The sequence below is a fragment of the Pocillopora verrucosa genome, chromosome 2 (assembly GCF_036669915.1).
Source record: "Pocillopora verrucosa isolate sample1 chromosome 2, ASM3666991v2, whole genome shotgun sequence".
Taxonomy (NCBI): domain Eukaryota; kingdom Metazoa; phylum Cnidaria; class Anthozoa; order Scleractinia; family Pocilloporidae; genus Pocillopora; species Pocillopora verrucosa.
Genome location: NC_089313.1, coordinates 18015294 through 18039587, shown reverse-complemented (window position 1 = coordinate 18039587; position 24294 = coordinate 18015294). Strand labels below are relative to the sequence as shown.

General features: G+C 37.0%; 3 protein-coding genes and 1 pseudogene across 5 annotated transcripts in view; 2 read left to right on the top strand and 2 right to left on the bottom strand.

The window, feature by feature from the left end:
- Positions 1–201: 201 nt before the first annotated feature.
- Positions 202–6801, top strand: LOC131790614 (transmembrane protein 248-like). Its single transcript, XM_059107843.2, has 8 exons — positions 202–378; positions 502–709; positions 2478–2724; positions 3141–3200; positions 3794–3878; positions 4187–4340; positions 4674–4793; positions 5606–6801. Exons 2-8 carry the CDS (start codon positions 545–547, stop codon positions 5621–5623), a joined length of 849 nt encoding a protein of 282 aa, XP_058963826.2. The 5' UTR covers positions 202–378; positions 502–544; the 3' UTR covers positions 5624–6801.
- Positions 6802–6952: 151 nt separating this feature from the next.
- Positions 6953–9201, bottom strand: LOC131790613 (uncharacterized). Its single transcript, XM_059107842.2, has one exon. The coding sequence runs from the start codon at positions 9151–9153 to the stop codon at positions 8296–8298; it is 858 nt and encodes a 285-aa protein (XP_058963825.2). The 5' UTR covers positions 9154–9201; the 3' UTR covers positions 6953–8295.
- Positions 9202–9276: 75 nt separating this feature from the next.
- The window catches only part of LOC131790564 (vacuolar protein sorting-associated protein 33A), a 39758-nt gene continuing 24740 nt past the window's right edge, over positions 9277–24294 (top strand). For all 3 annotated transcript variants that reach the window (XR_010716627.1, XM_066162141.1, XM_066162140.1), the window contains exons 1-10: positions 9277–9401; positions 9753–9818; positions 10885–11012; positions 12106–12193; positions 12837–12935; positions 13225–13341; positions 13983–14157; positions 14791–14993; positions 15956–16046; positions 17148–17222. Coding sequence is in view for 2 of the 3 variants with exons in the window: in XM_066162141.1 (XP_066018238.1) it covers positions 9288–9401; positions 9753–9818; positions 10885–11012; positions 12106–12193; positions 12837–12935; positions 13225–13341; positions 13983–14157; positions 14791–14993; positions 15956–16046; positions 17148–17222 (1156 nt within the window). In the remaining variant the exon portion in view is untranslated. The remainder of the gene's footprint in view (positions 9402–9752; positions 9819–10884; positions 11013–12105; positions 12194–12836; positions 12936–13224; positions 13342–13982; positions 14158–14790; positions 14994–15955; positions 16047–17147; positions 17223–24294) is intronic.
- Positions 17945–19887, bottom strand: LOC131790563 (uncharacterized; annotated as a pseudogene).

Below are 24294 nucleotides of genomic sequence, written 5' to 3'. Positions count from 1 at the left end.
GACCATGACCCTAGTACTGTCAAAATACATGCATCGTGCAGGGTGTAGCTTTAAGAATTTTTCAAAAATTTTTTTCTAAATTAGTTTTGCGTTTGTTTGATTCGGATGGAAATGAAAAATTCTTAGTGAGAAAGATTGTTTGGCGTGACACGTCAACATGATTGATGCCGAACTTGATACTTGATGGGCTTGCATATGTCAATCGGCGCGGATACTAAGCTCACAAGTAAGTCAACATGGCGGCATGTAGTTGGCAAACGAAACAGTCATTTTCTCCCTGAAATCGCAGATGTAGAAACTCAGAAAAATCACATTTCACTGTCCATTACAGTGGCAGTGGATTTTTACCCATTTTCGACTGAATAGTTCTCTATTTAGGTAAATTCAACGACTTTCGATGGCTTTTGCACCTGAAACTTGATTGCGTCTCAGTCCGCTAATGACTACGTGTACGCTTTGAACTGTAATAACACCTGCAATTTTTTCTTTGTTCTCTCCAAGTCTGTAGCTTGAGGAAGACAGAGGGAGTCAAAAGCCTAGAAATATGGTCGATTGTAAGGGTGGAAAGAATTTATTTGGATTCGCCATTGCTCGACCGCCATGTGTTGTTTTTATAGTTTGTATAGCGGCCTTCGCCATTGGTTTATTTTCTCTTGGCTTTTTCATTAAGACATATGGTTGGTTTGACACCGCTGATGCCCGCGAAGAGGTTTGCAGTTTCTTTTTTTTTTCCATATCTCCTCATATAAATTTTTGTTAGATTTCAACGTAAGTCTGGTCTTCCTCATAACTGTTTTCTGACACGGATGTCACGCCAGGAATTGAACGGGGAGGGTCGGGTCATTGTAAACACAATTTTTCAGTACTTGTCGTGAATTATTTTAATTGTGATTTATGAGTTGTGATAACGAATGAGGAAATTATGTGAGTGACCTTCATGTTATCAAAGAACAAAATCCTGTAGACTTCCTCAAAGCATGTATCAGTTTCACACTAGCATACCATCAAAAGTTTTCAGAGTTTTTATTCCCACCGTTCCCTTGTTGAAACGAATTGCGGTGATTTCGCCAACGAGTGATTTTGCCAACGTCATGTTCGCCAACGTCTTTGGTTGCTTTGCTTACGCGATGAGTCGCTTCGCCAACATCCTACTGGTCACTTCGCCAACGCCAAATATCTAGTAATAACTTAGTAATAACTTAGTGTTTCTTGACTGTGTTTCTTGTAATACTTATATACTCTTGATCGAAGTTATAATATGCGCTGGAGTTATAGAATTAATAGTAGTAGTAGTCTACAATGTATTTATATAAATCTCTGTTCTAGAAGTCTCAAAGGTAATTATATAAATCTCTGTTATCGACAAATAAACCTTATAGAAGAACTTAAGGAAAAGGTTGCACACATGCTACTTTATTGCTCTAAGTTAAATTCAGCAACATACAGCGCCGGTGACGCGTGGCGTGCTGTGCATTTATGTGGGCCCACTGTGTTTTAAGTTGCGCGTACAAGAGAAGGAAACTAAGTCCGAACAAAATAACGGAAGGAAACTAAGTTCGAACGGGGAAATCAAGTCAGCTCAGTCAAGTAAATAACACACAGAAGCAAGAAGAAGTAATGGTAAATTTTTATTTAGAGTAAACTAATACATCAGCGAAGTGACCAGTAGGATGTGACCAGTAGGACGTGACCAGTAGGACTTTTCGCTTTGGCGAAGCGACCTAAGACGTTGGCGAATGTGACATTGGCGAAATCACTCATTGGCGAAATCACCAGATACCGTTGAAACCTGTGAAATGTTCACCATTGATTGTGGTCCTTGGTAAACTTTTTCATTAATTTTTGAGACATCCTTCTGATGCTGTGCAGATTTTAACAACTCATTTTTGGAAGTATTGAATAGCCACTGAAGTATTGTGAAAAATGTAGAACTGGGTGACCTGAAGGATGGCGGGTGTACAGATCAAGCCTTTTATCCATTGCTATTGTTCCATGCTAGAGAACTTAATGATATCCCCTTCCTGTCCTCTCTCTCATCATCCTGACAGACCAAAAGGGCCTTTTATTTGTTTTTTTCATGGAACATTATGTGATGATGAGGAAATCAGAACAAATAAGTCATTTGTGTGACATGGTTAAACAATGAAATTGCCAAGAAATTCAATTTGGTTTTTAAGGTGAATGTAGAGTAGACTTGGTAAGCCTACCTTTTCATTTCCAGGTTTTAGAGGTGGGCTATTGCTACCAAATCGCAAATTCACCCAGAACACACCTGTTATCTCAAAGATAAATGTGATCTTACTTCTGCTGTATCAAACAAGTTGCGCTCAGGGAGCCTCTGATTGTATCAGGTCCTTTGTCAAAATCAACCTCAACATATTTTTCCAGTAAAAACCATACTGATAAGCACTTGTGTAACAGAAGAGCCCAAAATATGGAAAGCTTTGTGATTGTAATAAATTTTTTTTTAATCGTAGGAATGGGGATCAGTGCTAGGTTATTTGAGTTCCTCTGAATTTTGTATGTTTGGTGACCAGAGCTTCTCTGGAAATATCACTGGTGACAATTCAACAAATATAACTGGTGCTATACCTGATGGGTTTACCACAGTATCTGTACCAGTGCTTCATCTGGCTGTGAACCCCTCAGTTAATTTCAGTGCTGTAGTGAAGAATGTCACACATGTTACAGCACAAATACCAACATCAGAATTGGGTTTAAAAGGTTAGTACTCTGGAAATAAATTCTTCATTTTGATATAATTGATGATGATAAAGCTTTGTAAGTGATCATCCTTGTTACAGACAGCTTAATGGAGATACAAACTGTTGGAATAAAGTAGAAAATGGTTAATTTTAACCAAACACATTTGATTATTGAGCATTAGTCCTCTGTCATTCACTCTGTTAAAGGGTTACTGCTTGAAACAGCAGCTTTGAAACTCTTTCTGGTGGCCAATTTACATTATCAACTCAGTTGATGAAACCAAATTATCTTGTTACACTTCCCTACTAAAGCAGTACCACAGTTTCTTTAGAAGCTTACCCCTTTATCAACCCAGATTACTTTTGACACTCGAAGTTGTGTAGTTTGCAGGGCTTTAGAGTATCAAACATTTATTGTTGCTTTCTTGTCATTAGGTTTTTGGGGGAATTCAGTGATCAATGTCACATTGTTTTTTCATCAACCATGGTTCATGGGTATGTTAAATGTACATTGTAGCGTGGCCAACACCCAATAGTAGTCTTCTGATTGGATTATCTATTTACACTGAGCACATGTTAAGATGAAAAGAGCTTCAGCATGTAAGGCACTCACATGAAAGCCTCCATTCTTATACTTGAGAAGCTATGACTTGAGGTGATGAGAGAGGATCAGTAAAAATTAATGAGCTGGGGTTCTGCTGATAGGTTAGGTGGAGTAACTGTATTATAATCATTTGTTTTTGTCTCTAGACTCAATATATATAATTATATAGGAAGTCTGTGCATTGATTTTTCTGTTTTACAGTGCTCGATATGTAGAAGTAGAGCATGATGTAGGTTGCAATAGGGGAAAAAAACAGAGACACTATAATTTCATCCCTACAAGCCTGTTTCATAATTGCACACTCATCAGAGGGGATTTTATTTTTAAGAATATATATATATATATATATACTGTGAATACAGTTTTTAAAAGTTTTATAGAATAAAGGTTAGACTTTTTTAACAAAGGTTTAAGGTGCTTGTTCTTAAATCACTAAATCACATCATTTACTCTGGAGGGGTAAAGTTCATATTTTACTTTTCAGATTGCCAAGACAAATGTAAAACAATGTATTTGGAAGCTTGTGGATCAGTTATTGTTCCAACTGAGATTGTCCCAAAACATTTGCAGTAAGTAACTTTGATTCATTATGTAGATACAGTATTTGCACATACCACAATGCCTCAAATGTTTCCATAGTCGTTCAGAAAATTCATTTAGAAAAGCTTCAAATACTGTAAATTCTCCTCAGTCAATCACACAAACAAGTTTGAACTTTGAAATTGAAGGTAATCAATGGAATTTCAGAAAACTAGAATCCTTGCAAGATGAGCTGCTACTTTTAAATGTAGTGTAGGATAGTCCAGTATAACCAGTGTAAACTCTTCTGGCTCTGCTGAGAAACAAGCTAAATAATTTATCATTCATACTAATTCAGGTATGGGAGGACTTGCAACCTTTCATCAGAGTACAATGTTGTAGAAATGGTCAGCATTACCACACATGATGAAAAATTTTGTTCCAGTGGCATCAAGGCTGAGACATCTCTTCCACTGAATCAGCAGCACACCACTATTTCAACAATGGCAATGGTAAGCAGTTGTCAAAGTATTGGTTTTAGAGCTCAGGTATCCTGTGAAGTTCATTTGTCACCATGTACAGTGAGAAACAATGACCAGATCCACCCAAATTTCTGAAGGATCACTGCCCATTACAGTTGTCCTTAGGACCACTATCACATGGACAACTGCACAATTATATCTTTAATTTTAGCTGCAAAATCCAAACAGAAGTCTATTTTAGTTGAGGTAGATGTTAGGTTTAATCTGTTAAGCTTAACTTTTTGGTGCTGAGAATTGTCGAAGGATTTCATGAAAACAGAGGAAGATGATATATTTGTCAACAAATCATTTTCTTTTCTTCAGGTTGATGTATCAGCTGTTAATCTAAGACTGCAGTACTCAAGTTACTTCTTGTTTGTGATGGTGATCACCTGTGTGCTCTATGGAATGATCAAAGGAAGACCAGTCAAACAAAGTAAAAAGGTACAGATAGGAACAAAACCAGCTCAAAACCAGCTCAAAAGGCAAAAGCCTACAGGAGGTTGAATGATGATTTTGCATAAGTTGCAAAGGACTGGGGTTTGATTTTGCATGGAAATTCAGAGTTTTTCTTTGTCCAGGGTTCTTGATAACACAAACATTATTTTTCTCTGTCCGACCACCATGCTCAAAATTTGCCTTCTTTCTTATTCTATAAGTTCCTTTTTACCGCTCTTATGACTAGACAGTCAATAAGAGCTTGACATTGTAAGTCAGACAACTGATAACAACTCTTGTCTATTTAATATTTTGATTGTTTATGTTAAAGTGCCAAAGACAAAATACCACAGCATACCCAAGTGTTTCTCTTTTTGAAATTTTTCTTTGACCAAGTAGTAACTGTCATAATACTCTTATTTGGTTGATCAAGTTGCTCTAAAGATTATCAAGAACTATGTGGAGTGATTATAAAAAGAAATGAGATAACATCGAATGAAAGAGTGACTGAATTGGTGTTGGGCAAGTTGATGAATGTAACTGTAAATGAGAAAGCAACCAACACCAATGCATTTGTCAATATATAGTCTTTTAATTTGCATTGTTTTCTAGATTCTTGCAATACATCAGTAGCGATATCATGCTAGTAGATATTTCTTTTGTATTTTATACTTGGTACGAGTCCTTGCACTCACTGACAGTTCACAAAAGAAGAGATAGCTAAGGTTGTAACTAATGTAACAAATGAGGGAGGGTGATGGTCATTAAAGTGCATTAGTCACTGTGCAAAGATAACTTTTGTTGTACTTTTTTTGCAGTCAAACCTTCCAATATGACGATATTTGCAAAGAAGTATTGTATTGAATTGTCTAATTCATTAACCATGCCCACAGTTGAATTTATGGTGACATACTTAAAAATAAGTATATCACTAGAAAAATATCATGCACAGCTGCACTTGTAAATAGCTTGAATATGGCTAGTAAACCATGCATATTAGTTAAGTTTACTATGCTTGCAAGAAGTAGGTAGTGGTCCAGTGTTTTTTTCAGTTGCAGGTTAATTAGGGGCTTAGATGTGATTCTCACCAGTTGGTATCAAGTAGTCACTAACATTGTAAATGTGATAGAAATCTCATTATCTGGAAATAATTCCTAAAGAAAAATTTGGCATCTCATTGTACTAATCATTAAATTAAACCCAGAATTTATTTATTTTCCTGTATGATTCTGTCAACTTTGGTCACAAGTTTAATACAAACCATAATTGATTATTGTAAATTGTAGATAACTGTTCAGCTTCCCTTAGCTTTTTGTTGATATAAGAACAATTCAATATTTATGGGTTTTGCTGTTGACAATTTAGTATGAATCTGTCAAGCCCTTAATCTTAAGAAAATCGGGAACCCAGCTTGAGAATTACTTCTCAACAAACTGTTCACTTTCCAGCTAAAATGTAGCATGGATAACATTGTTATAGTAAGTGATAGCTTAAAATTTTCCAAAAATTGAAATCTCTTACTTCAAGTGGTGTAATTCCTAGCTTGCGCAGGGTTTCTTAAGTTTACCTAATATACCAGGTGTTATACAAGAAGAAATTGTATGCTTTCAGAAAATCAGTCCATGGTATTTTCTAGTTATAAAATAAGTAGCCTTGCATACCCTAATTTGATATGAATTACCTTTAATTACAGAAGAAACGTATTGTTGTGAAGTTCAGACATTTTGATGTAGAACACCTGTTGTTTCTTATCTCACATGTACACTTTTCCATTTAATGCAGAATTTTTTTGAGGGGCCATTTTCTGCCTTCTCAACCTTTTTGCCCGAGCTACATGTTGCTCATGTCATTGTAAAGAACGACTTTCTAGTTTAGTCCTAGGGGTGTGTGCAATTCCCACTGTCTTGGAACCTTCTTCATTTTCAATGTTACCTTAACTTCAACCTAGTATCAATATTTTGTATTATATAACTTAAAGATGGGAAAAGAGTGAAATAAAGGAAAACTGACTAAGTGTGGTGGGATTACTTTGATTCATTTATGGATAAAGTTCAGCAAGGTTGAACTGTTGGAAATCAGATACTAGTGTCTAAAATCAGACAGCAACATCCCAAAAGATAAGGAAGTGTCTGAAATTAGGGGAAAGTATTGGAAACAGATGACAATGTCCTAAACTGGACATAAGTGTCTAAACCCACTCAAAAGGAAAATCAGAGTGCAAGACACCTTGCAGATTTCTCTCAGTTATTTCTGGTTCTGTACAAGGAGCAATTCACTATGGGTTGCACTCCTCTGGCTGGGTAGTTCTAGCTGATATTTCATTGTGAAGGCAATATTTTACTGCTGGTGTTGTTTTTCTCTAACAGTGTTCTTTTTAAAATAATTTGAGAAATTTTTTTAAATAAATACTGGTTTAGAACCTCAATTTTCCTATAATTTTTAAAGTTGGATATATTTGAGTGTTAAACAGTCCTTATCATTAAGCTTGGTTTCCCTCAAGTTTCATGGTAGTATGATGCTGAGCATAGGGAAAGCTTTTGAGTCTCTACATCAAGGAAATATATTTTTTTCTAAGATAAACAAAGTATTATTTTTCCTTGAAAAGTGAAATAAAATTGTAAGACCAATTTAAGAAAAATGCATAATACAAGATGGAGTTGGGTTTTATCATTACTATTTTCATTTTCATACCAAGGAAGGGTGCTTGTCTTGTTCATTCTTTCTGGTTAAGTTAGAGGTGTTATGCATTATGAAGACTGTTTGTGTTAACTTCTTGAGTCATCACACTATTTGTTGAGGCATCAACTTAAATGATTTAGTGGGAAAAATAATGCAAGAGATTACCAGCTCACTGGATCAACTCCAAAACTGAGGCATATCTGAATCTGAGTCAAATTTACTGGCTCACAGATCAGCAGTTTCTAAATGAAAAAAATACCTCTTTGCTTTTGGGAGTGAGCTGCAAGACGAACTTCTTCCGAATGTTTAATTAGGCTTTTAGACCAGATAATATTGAACAGGGTCCACTTATTAACATCAAATTACACTTGCAGTTATGTTGTTGCCTATAAAAATAGACAGCTCTTTTCAATAGCTGTTTTTCCAAGTATTTTTAGTGCTGAATGCTAGTGACTAGCATTTTGTCAATTGATGCCTCTTTCCAATCAACCCTCAGAGTAATTGATTAATTGCCTAACCACCATTAGTAGAGGAGACCACATTTAAAATACAACAGATTTCTATGTCATCTGTTTTCAATGGAGGTTTTAGACCTGGTCAATTATATGCCACCAATCCTGAATCATCTTACCAACAGAAACTTCCCACCAGTGAATTGTCACAACATGCTTAGGGTTACAGAAACAAAGATTGGACCCCACCATAGGGCTCCCAAAATAAACTGTAGTACCATTGTTTACATATTTAATTTTGTTTTCCTTTCCCTAACCTGTCACCAGCCCCCCATAACTATGGTCTAGTCTGTCAAGGCACTACACGAAAATAGAAGTCACAAGTCATCATTCATGAATCTGGTAAATTTTGAGACACCATTGGGAAGAGGAGCAGATACATCACAGATCTTAATTCCTGATCTTGGTATCTCTTCCACAGAAAGTGACACAGGGACCCACTTGATTTCACCTTTTGTCACTTTGTGAAATTCCATCGTCACCAGACCAGATACTTTAGAACCAACAATGAAAACACACACTTTCCATCTGTCTTCATTTTTGTGAACATTTTCTTTTCCTGTTCTGTCACGTGCTTCAATTAAAGAGATTTCTTGGCGGTTATACCCTATCACAAGCACCTCGTCTCCAAACTTTGTTCGGAAACCTTCTTCATTTGACAGCTTTTTCCAGGTTGAGTTGTAAGCCGCTCTCTTCAAAGCGTATTCATCTTTTTTGTCTTCCATAAGAGTCGTCACATCTAATAAATCTTCGGGATCGTCATATAACTGAAACATGGACGCTATGTGTTTTGCCATATGGGGGTTTGTGTGCTTTAGTTGTACTGTCTCCTCCTCGATCCCAAATGTTAACAATCCGGTCGCACTTAACGTCAAGGAAACAGCAACGCACGACCAAAATACTACACCACCAGCCAAGCAAAAATATCGAAACCCTTGTAAAATTCTTGATTTCATACTTGTGGATTTTGAGGAAAACCCTTTCACGTCTGAAAGTAATTTCGGATTCCATGGAGGGCGCCACCCAATTAGAAGTGTGTTTGAATTGCCTTTCGTTTTCGTCACTACTGTTCTAACAAGTCCATATTTTGACATCAAATCAGGAAAAACTCTAGCTCTTTTGCCAGTAAATCCTGTCAATCTTGCTAGCCTTGTGTGAAAAAGGAAGAAAGCCATTCATAAACAGTCGAAATATTCCTAACTCTTCTATCGCTTTTTACCTCATCGGCGCTTAATATCCAGCGGTAGTACAAGTAAAAGGAAGTTCACTCATCTCTCTCGTCACATAGTGTACACTATATGTATTCAAGATGGCGGCCACCGGAGGAAGCCACCTATCGAATGGTCGAGTTAATGTGGGCTTGCTGCGCGAATGCGCGAGAAGGGAACTTCTTCAGTGCTTGAATAAACAGCCTGGATCTAAGGTAGCGAAAAACCATCTGGTAGATTTGATTGAATATCGATCCTTCTTGGAAATGATGGTCAAGGCTTTTCCAACCGGTAGTTGCTGAATGATTCCTTACTAAACAATTTTACTACCAGGAGTGAACTGCAATTAAACTCTCCCCACAATATTATAAATACATTTTGATAAACAAGGAATAATATTGTTTGATTTAACAATTAATTCTCAACACTTTCATCAAATGTATGTCAGAAAGTATCTAAGGAGACTATTGATCTTTAAGTCATGGGAATGAAAGTTTTAGAATTGACCTTTAATTTTGGACGAAACTTTTTAAAATTATATACTTTTTTTTTGCTTTTTGCAACAGGCTCTGGTTTGGGACGACAAGCTTACTGGGCCGTTTGGTTTGATTGCTGAATACAAGCTATTAAAGGTATGACTTAATGATATTCCAACTCATTTATTTTTCAAACTAAAATTGTGGTAGAAGAGATAGCATTTGGCAAAACATCTCAGTCTACCTTGTAGTAGTAACTAGTCTAGTCACCCAGAAGTCATCTCTCCAAAGATATGTCACCTGAAACCTGAGTCATGCCACCCGAAATAAAAAGTCAAGTTGCCAGATTTCCTTATCACTCGTAAAACATCGAAATGGCTTATTTTTAGAAACCACTGAAGGTACCCTCCAATCAAACAACATCTTGGTGTATTTTCTTACCTTATCCATCCTTAACCCTTTAACTCCCAAGATCTCATTAGTAATTCTCCTTACTGTCTGCCATATAGTTCTTGTGATGTTGCTTTTGAGAATTCAGTATTGGATCAAGTAATAATCCCCTAATTAATATTTTCCTTTATTCTCATCACTTGTCTGCTTGATATTGTATTGATATTGTAAGGAGAAATTGTGCCTTGATCACTAATGGGAGTTAAAGGGTTAACAGTAAGATGTCACCTGATGCTACTTGATTTAAAAGTTCAGCGAGACATACATAACTAACATAAACCAACCTGTGATTTGAAAGAGAGTATTTTTATGCTTAATTTGTTTCATTGACTAAAGGAATTGATACAAAACATGTAGCAAAGCAATCAAAATGAATGGATCATGTTGTCCTAAACAAAGAAATTAAACCTGAACTAAAATTCAGCAGATACAAGCTAATCCTATACTAACTTGACTGTAAACCTTTGCAGTCATTGTAATTATTAGAACATCATGATTACATTTTCTCATGTTTCTCCATCAACAAAAAAGTTACAAAGAAAGTTGCTCTGACATGGAAACCAATGTATTAAACAAAAAAAATGGAAAAAACGAAGACTTTTAGAGTCTTATTTCCCCACTTAAAGATGTGAAAACAGTTAAAATTGAGCACTTGTTTTCACGTTTGCCTTGAGTGTTTTGTTCATAATATGTTATTATAAATTGTAAATATGAATGCCTGGTGGATTTTGAGGTTGTTCCATAATGTGTGCTTTTCTTCTAATTAACACAGGAACATGAAGTTGAAGTCATGTTCCCTCTTCGTCCTGGGCGCTTACCTCCATCACAAGTGCATAACGTTATATTTATCACAAGACCTAAACCCTCATTGATGGACATTATTGCTAATAATGTCCTAAGGTAAGCTGAAGTTCTAACTTACTCTCAAAGAGAAAATGTTCAGTTGAGTTGAAAATTAAAACATGTGAACAATTTTGATATGTACTTCATTCTAGGACAGCAGATTATCACTTTGTCAAAAAATTCATATGTACTTTACTTAAATAATATATATTCAAAACTCTCACTATCCACACTCAGACAATCAAGGGTATTTAAAATAATCTACTCTGTCTCCTGTAGATATAACGATATAACTATCTTCTCTGTAAGCAGTAAGTAAAGCTTTCTACAGTGTCTAACATACATGTATACAGTCTTGTACAGCTTTCTACAAAGTATACCCTTAACATTAAATAGTCAATCATACCCTCATCTTTAAAGTCTGCCTGCAAAGTCTCGATTAGATTCAGCTATCAACACTGTCCACATAAGATTAAGCTATTTCCACTGTACACAGTAGATGAAAGTATTCACACTGTCTTTTGTCCAGAGAAAATGTCATTAGTTGAAATTCATCTTAATTCTCATTACCTATCAGCTCTAGAGTGTATGCAATTTGAAAGGAGTATTCACAAATACTTTTCTCGCAGAGGATCAAAATGTCAACATGAGGGCCTCATGTCTACATTTAAGTGAAGTAAATTAAATACTAGTACTATGGTTGATAGCATCAACCTTTCCATGAGTGTGACAAAAACATGTTCTTTTGCACTACCAAACTTCAAAACTTCAACATTTTTGGTAGAAAAACTTTAAAATTGTGGCACTATTCATTCTTAATTTTTGATACTGTCTTTGCATTGATGAACAACATTCTTTCAACTTCTGTCAGTAAGTGAATGGAGCTGTACGAGAGCTTTCACTTGAATGTGTTAGTTGGTGGATAGTGGTATGCCACAGTTGAAATTTCTACTCTATTTGTTGACTTCAAATGCTATTGCTGATCATCATCCACAATTGCAAAAACCCTCTCAAGTGGGCAGGAAATGCAAAACCTTCATCCAAATGGGTGGGAAAACTTTGCAGTTATGTCATCGAAACATTGAAGTTTGATAGGCCAATAGGAAGGTTAATTATCAAATGTTGCCAATTGTTTCACTTTGTTATTCAGTGAGGAAGGCAAGACTGAAAGCAAGAAAAAAGAGTTCACCATCCTTTTTGTTCCAAGAAAGACTTTGTTATGTCAAAGGAAACTTGAGGTAAGTTTACTAGTTGTATAATTTTTTTAAAATAAATATGTTACATCTTAACACATGCAAGAGTGTGATGTTATTATAATTGTTGTTGTTCATATTTTCTTAATCCAAAGCTTTGATTTATCATAATCCCAAGCTGTGATTTTAAGTTATAAGGGTCAAGAACTTTGAGAGCCTGCTAAAGGTAACCTTGTTTCCTTGAGAAGGCATCTGTAGGCTTATAGAAAATTTTGGTCCAAATTTTGTGCACTTATTGGAAGGAAGGTTGCAATTTAGTACTTGTGTCAGGAGTTGTGATTTTATTTAATTTTAATCTTACCACAGCATCAAAATTTTGTACATTATCCATGGAGACATATAATTTGTTGTTCCACATAATTGTAATGATACTGCTGTAGTTAATAGTCATTCTTACAAAACTTTAGATACAGTGACAATAGGAACAACTTTTACTGTATGCCCAATTTAATCAAGGGAGTTGGTGTTTAGGAGAGGGTATGGATACTTATTCAAGGAGATACCTGCACTGTAATTTTCCAGCACATCCAGTTGGTTGAAAACTTTTAGTTTATTCAAAAGGTATGTGGATGTGTGCTGGAAACATTAGGGTACGTTCTGATATTTTATAGCGCTGTTTTGTTTTCAGGAATGGAAGGTATCTTTTATCAACATCGATGAATATCCTCTAGAGCTTATACCATTGGACAGTGATGTCTTGTCACTTGAGATGGAGTCCAGCTTCAAGGTAAACTGCAGAAATTTAATCATTCTAATACTAAATAAATAACTGAAAGTTGGTAAGTTACCCCCCTTAATTTGAGTTTTGTAATTTTTTAAGAATGGGCTTAGATCCATTTTTGTTGTAGTATTTTCAAACATCCCATAAGTGTTTGTGAAAGTACACACCAAAATAATCTTCTTGCTTTGCCAATCTATAGCTATTTGCAAAGATTGCAAGTAATGAAGTTTGTTAGTTTGGAGAAGGTGCAATCAAATATCTCTCTATTTGTAAATTTTTTCAATTTGTTTTGCAGGAGTGTTACTTGGAAAATGACTCCACATCATTATTTTATGTTGCCAACTCCTTGATGACACTTCAAACATTGTATGGCACAATCCCTAAGATTTATGCAAAGGGAGATATGTCAAAGGTGAGAGCCATACTGATTTATTGATCATGGTAAATATAAATAGATAAAGATAAGTGTTTTGAAAAATCTGTCAAAAGAAAATGAGAGGTGCATTTCTTACATTGATCAAATAATGTACTGGTAAAATTGTAAGACAGTAAATACTTATTCCTCAAGGTATCTTTGTATCACATATAGAACTATTTTTGATGTAAAGCCTCAATAATGGTTCATTTTCCAAAGATTAAATTTTTTCAGTGCTGTTTTGGTTCAGCTTGTATTTTTAAAAAGACTTCAAATTTAGTGAAATTGTACGTAGAAGTTTAGTGTTACTGGCCAAACTTCATTTTAAAATTTCAGGAAACAAAGTAGGGTAACTACAAAATTTAGTGCTACAGTTATTAAAATAAATAGTCATAGTTTTTATTCATAAAAATGTTTCTGTTCCTCAGAGTGAAATTTTGTTGTAGGGTTATTTTACAATCCATTTTATTTTAAAATGCAATTATTTTTGTTAGTTAAGTGAAATGAGTATAGTTTTGTTTCATTAAACATCATCGAAGGTAAAATATGGGTTTAAGCTTGTTAGTCAATGGTAGTATGCATTATTTTTCTCATTGACTTTTTCTTATTAAATTGTTACAATTAATTATTGTAAACAGCTAGTCTTAGACATGATGATGCGCAAGAAACGAGAGGCAGCTGATGCAGAAAACCAAGTCTCACCCCAAATCGACACACTTCTGTTAATCGATCGTAACATTGACTTACTCACTCCATTATTTACTCAACTTACCTATGAAGGACTGATAGATGAACTATATGGAATACACCACAGTAGGTACCATTGAGTTAAAGGTTACGACTGCTCAATGATTACTTAAAGAAATAAAGTTGAGGCTCATTTTCTTTGGAGACAAAGTTGAAGTATGAGTTATAGCTGGAGTTGCAACTAAAAATGTACTTGTAGCTTATTGAATCCAAAGTCTAAGTTGAAAATTGAGTCTGGGGCTGGATGGAATTGGAGTCTGAATAATTCGATTGCTTGATTCCACTTTTGTCTCCATCACTTCTGATAAAGTGGAAAATCTGCTGTTAGATTTGCAAGCAGATGTTAAGGAACCAAACAATCACCCTGATGAACTGAAGTAACTGCAGATGCAAGGGCAATTATATCTGTATATTGAGTCCTAGAATAATTATTATAGAATTTACTTTATGATTCTGTTATTACAGTACTATGTTACCAGCAATTGTTAGAGTTAATTTAGTGTTAACAACTGAGTTGAAAACGTAAATTGGTCATGGTTTTTTACTCTTTATGGTGGCCAATTTACGTTTTCAACTCAGTTGTTAACAATAAATTACCTGCTATACTCTCCCGCCGACGCAGCACCACAGTTTCTTTAGAAACTTACCCCCTTTAATCGCTAGAGTTAATCACAGACAAATTGTATTTTCTCTTTGAAGCCACAGCAAAGTTTCCACCTGAGAGATTCCCTCAAACTGAAGAGAAAGGACCTGGAGGACTTCAACAACAACAACCCACTGGACCTAAGAAAGTTGTTTTAAACTCCAGTGATGAGTTGTTCTATGATATTCGAGATCTAAATTTCTCTGCTGTGGGAATTCACTTGAGCAGGAAAGCCAAGCAGATTAGTGCTGCCTTTGAGGTCAGTTCATGGCCAAAAACATATCTTTGATGATTTCTCAAAGTTTCTTTTACCTTCCTCTGATCTGGTTGATAAATGCCAAGGTATTGGTTAAAAAAAAAAGAAGGGAACTAGTTATTGTTAGTGTTCTGACCTGACAGATTTTAGAGACAGTTTGTTTATTTATAAATTTGGAAGAAGCTGTAGGGTAATAGTAAGTGCACTGGAGTCTGGGTCATGAGGATTGTGCCTCTTTCCACTCAGAAGTAAAAATGGGAACCAGCAAATTATCAGGGGAGTGTTATGAAGTGATATGGGGTAACCTTGCGATGGACTGGTATCCCATCCATAGGAAGTAGAAATTCTCCTAATCACTTCATGCAATGGAAACTGAGATAAACTCTGGCTGCATGAGTCATTTTGCTTGAGTACAGACTTTACCTAGTACCTAAGTTCTTTTGTTTATTATGATGGGTTTGCTGAAATGAGGTGTAATTCACATCATTTCCATCCTACTGTGACTGTAAAAGAAAACCTCATCTCTGGAGGTAGATTTATATCATTGATAGTTATGGAAGTCAAGGGAAATGACTGAAAATTTCTTTGCTGAAAATGACAGTGCAAAGAATGCCTCCTTTGAGTGATAGTAATCTCCTCACATAAAAATTCAAACAAGTGTTGGACCCAAGAGATCATGGAAAGTCATGGAATTTTATGAGGTTGAAAGTAAAAGAGTACTCTGCTAAAGAATATGTTATTATTCATTGTGTTAAATAACTTAATAGATGATTTATTGTTTGTATGATTGCCTGATCAATTTATATCAATAGCCTGACACTATATCAAGAGGACAAACAATAAAACACCTCCTAAAAGAGTACTAACCCTGAAAAAGTAGTCTTAAGCATCTTTTGATGTCTTGTGTGACTCCTATTCTGAGTTTTGCTGAAGATCCTTTTTTATCTTGCATTTTGCATCACCAGGAGCACAAAAGTGCCAAAACAGTGGGTGAAATGAAACAGTATGTTCAGAGGATTCCATTTATGCAAAGAGCAAAAGCTTCTCTTGCAACTCGTGAGTGAAGAAGTGTATTGTACTGGACCCAGTGGTTTGAGGGCAGATAATGTTATATCCACTGAATAACACTTGATATGGTGGAAAGTGCAGTATGTTTTGTTAACAAATGCCTATTTCATAGAGATTTGTCCATTAGATAGCATTATCTGCTCTCTGAACAACTAGGTCCTGGAGTTTTAAAATGTTCTTTCTTTTCTGTAACTGTGTAACTTGTAAGACATGAGTCTGATCTGATTTAAGGTTAATCATTAGAATTTATACTGTAGCACTTTTCCGAGGACTTTACATACTTTTGAGTGCTTTGGAATCATCACTTTAATGTTATTCAAATAATTAACTAATCAATATACTAACCCTTTCCTTGGCACTATGGCTTGATATCATCTTTGATTTTTTTTAACCAAATTAATATAGATGAAAAAAGGAACTAAAACCATCTTTTTGAAACAAGCAAGGTCAATTTGAAAATGTAATATATGGCCACAGAGGAATTTTGCTTTTGTAAGAACAAAGTGGGTATTCCTAAGTAGGAAGAAAAGCCAGATCCTGCTTACTTAGGTAGACAATCTCAATACACTTAAAAGATGTTTCTGTACATCATACAGAATCCCCAGAAATGATGACAACTGTGGAAAGATCTTATGTACAAACCTGGAATAGTCTCACAAATAACCTCAAACTGAATGAAATAATTACTCTAACCTGACCATTCTGAAGTTTCTCACATTATTGTCATCTTTGACTGTAATTGATTTCACGTCATGCTGTTGCCCTCCACTGAAATGTACATTGTTGCAAACGTTAACTAGGGTGACCACGGGAGTGGACAGTGAGTTTTTTTATCTTCCCCCCTCTTGGGTCACATCAAATAGTTTGACTGCAACTGTTGGTTTTCATGTGTATATGCATTTCAAAGCTTTCAAGATCCAATTTTAGGCTTTTTCGCTGGTTTTCATGTGTTGTAAATGAATTCATAAAGCTCCAATTTTAGGATCGTTGGTCCTCCAGACTAGACAAGCTGGTAGTATGCAAATGCAAAAACTTCAGATTCACGGTAAATCAAAAGAGATTAAGGGAGATATGCATCCTTGTTTTTAGATACGACCATAGCAGAGATGGTCAAGGAACAAACTGATTCTGAAGAGTTCAGAGAACGTATTCAAGTTGAACAAGGTTTGTGTTTATCAAAAGTGATTTATGATAACTGGTGCCTTTCTCATGATCATTGCTGCGTACCACAACATTAAAGTAGTTCCATCTTTACATTATTGAGACTGTCTTTACATTATTAAGACACAGTCTATAGTGATGTGTCTTTTGCTGTGCCTGCGATCCAGTAGAGGGAAGCGTGGATGCACTGAGCCAGTGTCTAAATGAGATTTCATCGCTGTGATAATGCGATTTTTTTAAACACTCTTAACAGTGTGCGTGTATTTCAATGACGAAAGCGGTGACTTCATTTTTTTCAAAACGATTCATCTTTGCACTAGATCTTAAAGAAAACCTTGGAGTATGTTCAATGCCAGTTCGACTGATCGATAATTTATGGTGACTTAGAACCTTCGTAGGTTTTTTAACCTTGGAGGGTTTTATTCTAGTATCTTAAGTTGCCCATCGAATATTGTTGCTATAGCGTCAACATTGACTTTGGTTGTTGCGACGCGTTTTTCAACCACCGACTTATTCCACTTGAATTTACGTCCTTAGCGAACTGACTGAAAACAAATTGTAAATAAAAAAAAGAGTCTATTCTCGGGGTACACTGGGTCATTTTGTCTAAATTTATTCATGTGAAAGCGTGTCCGTTTGGTGAGCGAGTCTTCTTTACAGTCCAGAACTACATGGTCATACACGAGTTCTGCTCTTCAATGTAAAGAATTGTGCGACACCCAACACGCAACTGTTCCATAACTGGGCGAACGAGAAGAATTGCGTATTCAGCCAATCGCATTTAATTTCCCAGCAGTTTGTCCAACTCCTTTCTAAACTTGAGTACATGAAACATGTTCTTAAGCTGAAGTGTGTGTTCAAGACACTTGTAAAAATAATCTGGGCATTCTTCTCGGAGCTCTTGAAGTTCAATCAATGTTTGTCCTGTGAATTCAGCCATGTCTTTGTCACACACCTGTGCCAATCCAATTTTCTTCAGCCATTTTTTCACTTCCTCATTTTTCCATCCGGCTACATCTGGACCAGAGGGCTGTTTTGTTAGAGTCGTGGCCTCGGTTGTTCGAATCACCGCCTCTGGGGGCCGTCTGTGTGATCCACATCTTTTCCTCTTCCCGCTAATTCTCTGACCAGTTTTGCCACACCAGAATCAATGGTATGCTTACTCTGAAAGCCAATCCACAGTTTCGTTCCCAACAGCATTCCTAGCCAGCCATCCGCTTTGTAATTTTTCTGCATCATCAAAGGAATGATGTCTTTTCTTAACTGGTAGGCGTACTCGGCCTCTGAACGACAGTTGGGACTCTCTTTGTATCGTTGTGACACGCAGATCAATACAACAGCAGCGTTCTCGACAGCTTTAGCCATTGCGTCCAGTGTGGACCCACCCATTTGCTCCAGGTCCATCCAAACTCTGTATCCATTAGCCTGAGTTGATTTTTGACTGAACCAAGACATCCTGAGCATCCCATTGGTAGCTAATCATCACGTGGTTTCCAGACCCCTCTTTTGTCTTGTCGGCTTTGTCTCTTGCTGTCTTTCCTTCAATCTCCCACAATGCTCCAGCGGCTACCTTTTGCACTTCAGCGTTTTGACTGTGGTGTAATGTGCGTAAGATGTCCACAGGTTCCGTCTCCCTCTCGAATGATATCCTTGTTAGAGTCGTCGAAAGCCAGCATCCACAATGCTTTGACGGCACTCGCTCGTTCCTCGTCGTCGCTCGAGGTCTCGAGTGTTGACGTTAAAACTCTTATTGCCCCTTCGCATCCAAGAATTTGCTTATTGTTGTCGTTAACTGCCAAATGACTGAGTCCTTCTGCAAGTTCCTTAGCGGAGAATCCGTTGCTTCGGCGGTCTTCTGCCTTCCAAGCTTCGTCTAACATTGTTATAATGAAGCGAAGCAAGTCTTTTTCGGCGGAGATTAGATGATTAGTTTCTTCATTAACAAGGTACGCCAGGCACAACAAGGCCGAGGCAGCAATACTTGCCACTTTAACCTTTGCAAAATAAAGTAAAGTCTCGTCACTGTTAGCAAACCATTGGCGATCTCTCAGTCGGCGAGAAATGTGGTGCAAAATGCCGGTGCACGCGTCAAGTATGAGAAATGTTTCAGATTCTTCATCTTCGCCTTGCCAGTCATCATTCTCTTGATCGATCCTCTTGATATTCTGCATGCAAGTTAGTACAACTCCATCTTGAGCGCTCGCCAAGCAAAAACCATCGTGGAAATCAGCAAAGTTTTGTATTATTGACAGTGCGAATAAAAGGCTGTCAAAGCAAGTGAAAGTCTCCTCTGGTCACTTGTTCCCAATTCGTCGTCTGTTGCATCAGTATAGTAATCTTTGAAACAGTTTTTCACGAAGCTATGCAACACTGTTGCTCCTTCGACTTCAATTATAAACTCCATAAGTGTACTGAATTTTTCTGAGTCGTTCGTCCCTGCTGATGTATATGTGCTGTAGCTTTTTTCAGCCAACTCTACAATTGTTCCTCCCAGCTTAGAATATTGAATTATATGTCCCTTGGATTTGTCGTCTACGGCTTTTCTCAAACCTTGTAGAGGAGTTAACAATCGTTTGAAGTCATCTTGTAGCTCTGGGAAGCTGTGCGTGTATTTAAGTAAGACTTCCCACTCATCCAGTGAAATCCTCTCACTTCGTTCTTCGTTCATGTGCTCCTTGTTTACACTTGACGTATGGCCATGATCTTGTGCTGGCCGGTGTTGAACAACTTTGGGCTTCAAATCAATATTGGCGGTCTGTTCACAGCCGTGTCCATTTGAGGTTGTTGAGGTACTACATTAAGATTTCTTGATTTCTTTGATACACCAGAACCCATAATAACTGATTGTTAGACAACCTAATCGCCAGAGCACGATGCAGCACGTAAAGTTAGACTTTCTCTGTTACTATGCTGTGAATCTTACTACGCATGTCATCGTGGAGAAATTTTCGTGTTGAATATTCATGTGTAGCGGCCTGTTTACTTGCGAATGTAGACGAAATTGTACTTAAATGTTGTCGACAATGAGTTTTTTTCGTCGGTTAGAGTCAGACTTAATTTCCGTCGCTCCTCGAGTTGGATATCGTTTCTTCCTGAAAGCAATTTCAAGATATTTCGCCCTAACCACAAGCGGCCCAAGCCCCAGCTGGAATAAAAAAATCAGGTTTACTAATCCATGGAGAAGTAAACCTAGAAATGAATAACTCGCCAAATGGGTTCTTTTCAACATAGTAGGCGGTCAGATAACAAGCAATGCACTATGGAAGTAAGGTGAGGTATTTTTTTGAGAGTTTGACTGTAATTTTTGTTATTCTAAGGAGCGGTCGTAAATATTTCCCATACAAACTCTTATAATATTGCCATGACTCTTACACCTTTTGCTGTTTATTTACGCAAAATGTACATTCATTTACGTCAACAGTTGAAACTATGCGGCAAATATACATTCATTAGCACTTCCATGAACTTCATTAACGCGAAAGAACTTTCAATAACGCTATTTTGCATATCTATTAACATTCAATAGCATCTATGGATGAACAATTGCACCTTTGGACAATCAAACAGCACAAATATACTTTCAACTCGCGCACTGGTTGATCATTAACACCAATAGAAATCAATTGTATGGTATGACAATCAATGGCGTTTTAGAGACATACAGTGGTGCAATTTGCATAGAGACGCACAATCAATTGTACCTTCATACAATCGTTTATTCAAAATGGTCAATCATTTACGTGAACTGAAAAACATTAATGTTTTTCGAATAAACAATATAAGAAAAAAATAGTCATCAGTGTCATTCATCGTTGTTACAGGCATTTTAAAATACGGAACAAAATTCAAGAGTATGTACATTATCAGTTAAATTTTATGTTTTTTTTTGCACAATAGTTTTCTGAAGCAGACATAAATGAAGAACATTTTACATGTACAGCACGCTCTAAGAAACAGTACGCTGTATGGACAAGTAGTCGCATTGGAGACAGAAACAATCGAAGAAAATCACGCCATTAAGAAACAGTATCCTACTTGAACAACGACAAAGAATTATTCAAGCCTTCGAAGATGTTAATAACGATTATTTGACGGTTGCCGCCACTATCGGAGTGAACCGATCAACGGCAAGAAGTATCGTTCCACGATACTGAGAGAGGGAAGGATCGCGGAGAGACTACGAGGAGGAGCAAATCATGTTCGAGTAGATGATGAAATGAGGAATTGCCTGAATGACATTTTAAACGAAAATTACCAGCTAACACTAGTACAGATAAATCAAGAATTGAGACAGCGTCTTCCCAAGAAAACCACAATCCATGACCGTACATTGGCAAAGAACACTTGAAGGTATGTTGTACTCGTGTAAAATTTGCAAGGCCCACTCCCAGTTGAGACGAAAACCGCCCTGATGTCCTGCAAAAAAGAGTCGACTATGCCAACTGGTTTCATGCCCCATGCGGTAATGAATCATAGAATAGGCTTGTAGCCGAGTGTAGGTACGATATTTGGACGACAAGAAGACACGGACGAGCAGGACGGGAGTAGAGGGCATATTGAGCAAGTATGTGGTCAGCGAGGAGAGAATGGTACTAGTAGCACTGGCAATTTTCACCCACCAATGGACTCGTTTTTCACTCGGAATTTCTCGTTGGACTGAATGGAACAAAGATTTAATGATTTTCCTGTCACAGGCAAGGCTAAACCTCGACCCAAATGAACATATGAATTTTCATTTATGACGGCACACCAAGCTCACTTACAATCCGGCCATTCCTGGTCAAATTCTGAGCTTAAAAAGCTACCACCCATACAGCTCGTTGCTTAACCTCATAGAGCAAGCAATAATTACCTTAACAGCAGCCAGAAAAGCGGACATAAGTCGTCCAAGCCCAGCACCATCTGAGCAACAGATCAGAGGCAAGACGGGCAGGAATCGCGTCAAGGCAATTACCGCACTTAATTGCTACGTCATGCCCTGCCGAGAATCATCGGCACTATCACGGCTGCTAAATGTGGACAGTGGTAACATAATTTATGCAAACGTACATTCCAAGATGTTTAAATAATGAAGAAACTGAAGGAAAATTACAAACCATTACATTAAAGTACACTGTATCGAACAATTTTGAAATTCCCCCCCCCCCCCCCTTTTTATTTTTCCCTATTTGATTGTTATTACTACCCACGTTTTGTTCATTTCACGTTCATGATTGACCATTTTGAATAAACGATTGGATGAACAGCAAAAGGTGTATTTTGCAAGATGATCCATCTCCCAGCTGGATTTGGTCCGTGCTTCAACCAAATAAAAGAACACAGTTTCGTAAACGAGTGTGAATACATTCCCTATGACGTCATTGACCCTGGTCCTTATCCTCTGTACAACAACATATTTCCTCGTTTGACAACCCAGTTTTCCTTGAGGTTCATTCAAGCAATTAAAGGTTTGAAAATCCTCTTTCGTTATTTAAGAGCTTTCTAAGGAACATTGCTGTTGAGGGCGTAATCTCTGCTGCTTCCAGATATTCGTTAACATAAAACGTTCATTACTGCATTCTGTTTCAATACGAGCATAGTATCTCTGTCTGCCGTTTTTGTACAAAATCCACCCTGCTTTGTGGGGTCTGTTTTGATATTCTTCGCTACCCTCTGCGAACGATAATGGGATTTGTTGGGGAGTTGCATGAATTTCAATTAACGACGTCTGTCAGTTCAAAGAAATAATTTGTTGAGATAAGTGAAAGATAACTAACCGTGTAACTTAAAAAATATTTAAAAAAGTTCGTACAACTAGTGACTCAATTCATTTCAAAACTTTGGGCGCCCATTTTTTTTTGCCTTTTAGCTTCGAGCTCAACAATGTTTTTTCTCTTCGCTCTGACCCCCACGACAGCTTTCTTGCGTCCGTAGATGAAAGAAGAAGACGCACCTCGAAATTATTCGATGTGTGTTTTTCGTAACTCCAAAGTGACTTACGCTCGTAACTTGTATATTTGAGTTGGCTGAGAATATCCCACTGATGATGATTTGAATTAATTCTCAAAACTTTTTACTCTGTTTGCATTCAACAACCCATCGTAACAAATATTTCCATGGTTTTTTCTAATTTTTGTTCAGAAACTGGCTCAAGGCTTGGAACACGGATAAATCACCCCTTACATAGAGAAATGCTTTGGATTGACGACACCGCTGATTACCGTAAGTAAACAGACGATACCATCACCTAAGGACCTGTCTGAAATCTAAAGTTTTTGTAACCCTCGTTCACAGTAAATGACTTTCTGGCATCTTATTGGCTGACGCAAAGGTGCTTGCAGTTGATAACGTACGTTTCACTTGCATTCACGATTTCCCCCACCCATCCCCTAACCTCTTTATTAACCTCTTAACCGTCTATTCATCACTTCACGGGTCTATTTAGAACCACCATCATGACCAGCTCCCAGTTGGCTTGTTAGCTGAGTTGGTAGAGCGCTGCACCGGTATCGCAGAGGTCGTGGGTTCAAATCCCGTACAGGCCTGAATTTTTTTCAGGCCTTATTTTCACTACTGCCTAAGTAGTGCACATCACTGCGAGGATCCCTTTCATTCACGTCTTTATCCGCAGTTCAAATATATGACTTTCATATATTCTTAACCGTCCAACTGCAATATTGATGTTGTTAGGTCCTCTTTTGTCCAATGTTTCTCTTCCCCTCTCTGCTTCTCATTGCAACAATCTATCTTTCACTTTATTTATTTCAAATTTGCAAGGTGCTTCGTTTGTTGTGCGCTCAGTGTTTAACAAATAACGGTTTTAAACCGAAGATGTTGGAGTTCTACTATCGGGAAATCCTACAGGTGAGTTTCTTAGTTTGTCTTTCTACTTGGGTAGAGAAAAAAAATAAAAATGCACGATAGGAAAAAAAAAGAACGAAAAATGGAATGCTTTCAATCATTACCTTTCTGAAGTTTCCTCTGTAGTCTGCCAAAGCCTGAAGCGCTATTTCTCTTTTTCGTAGACATATGGCTTTGAGCATACATACAGGACGCTTTCTACATTGGAAACTGCTGGCTTGCTAAGAGCGCAGAC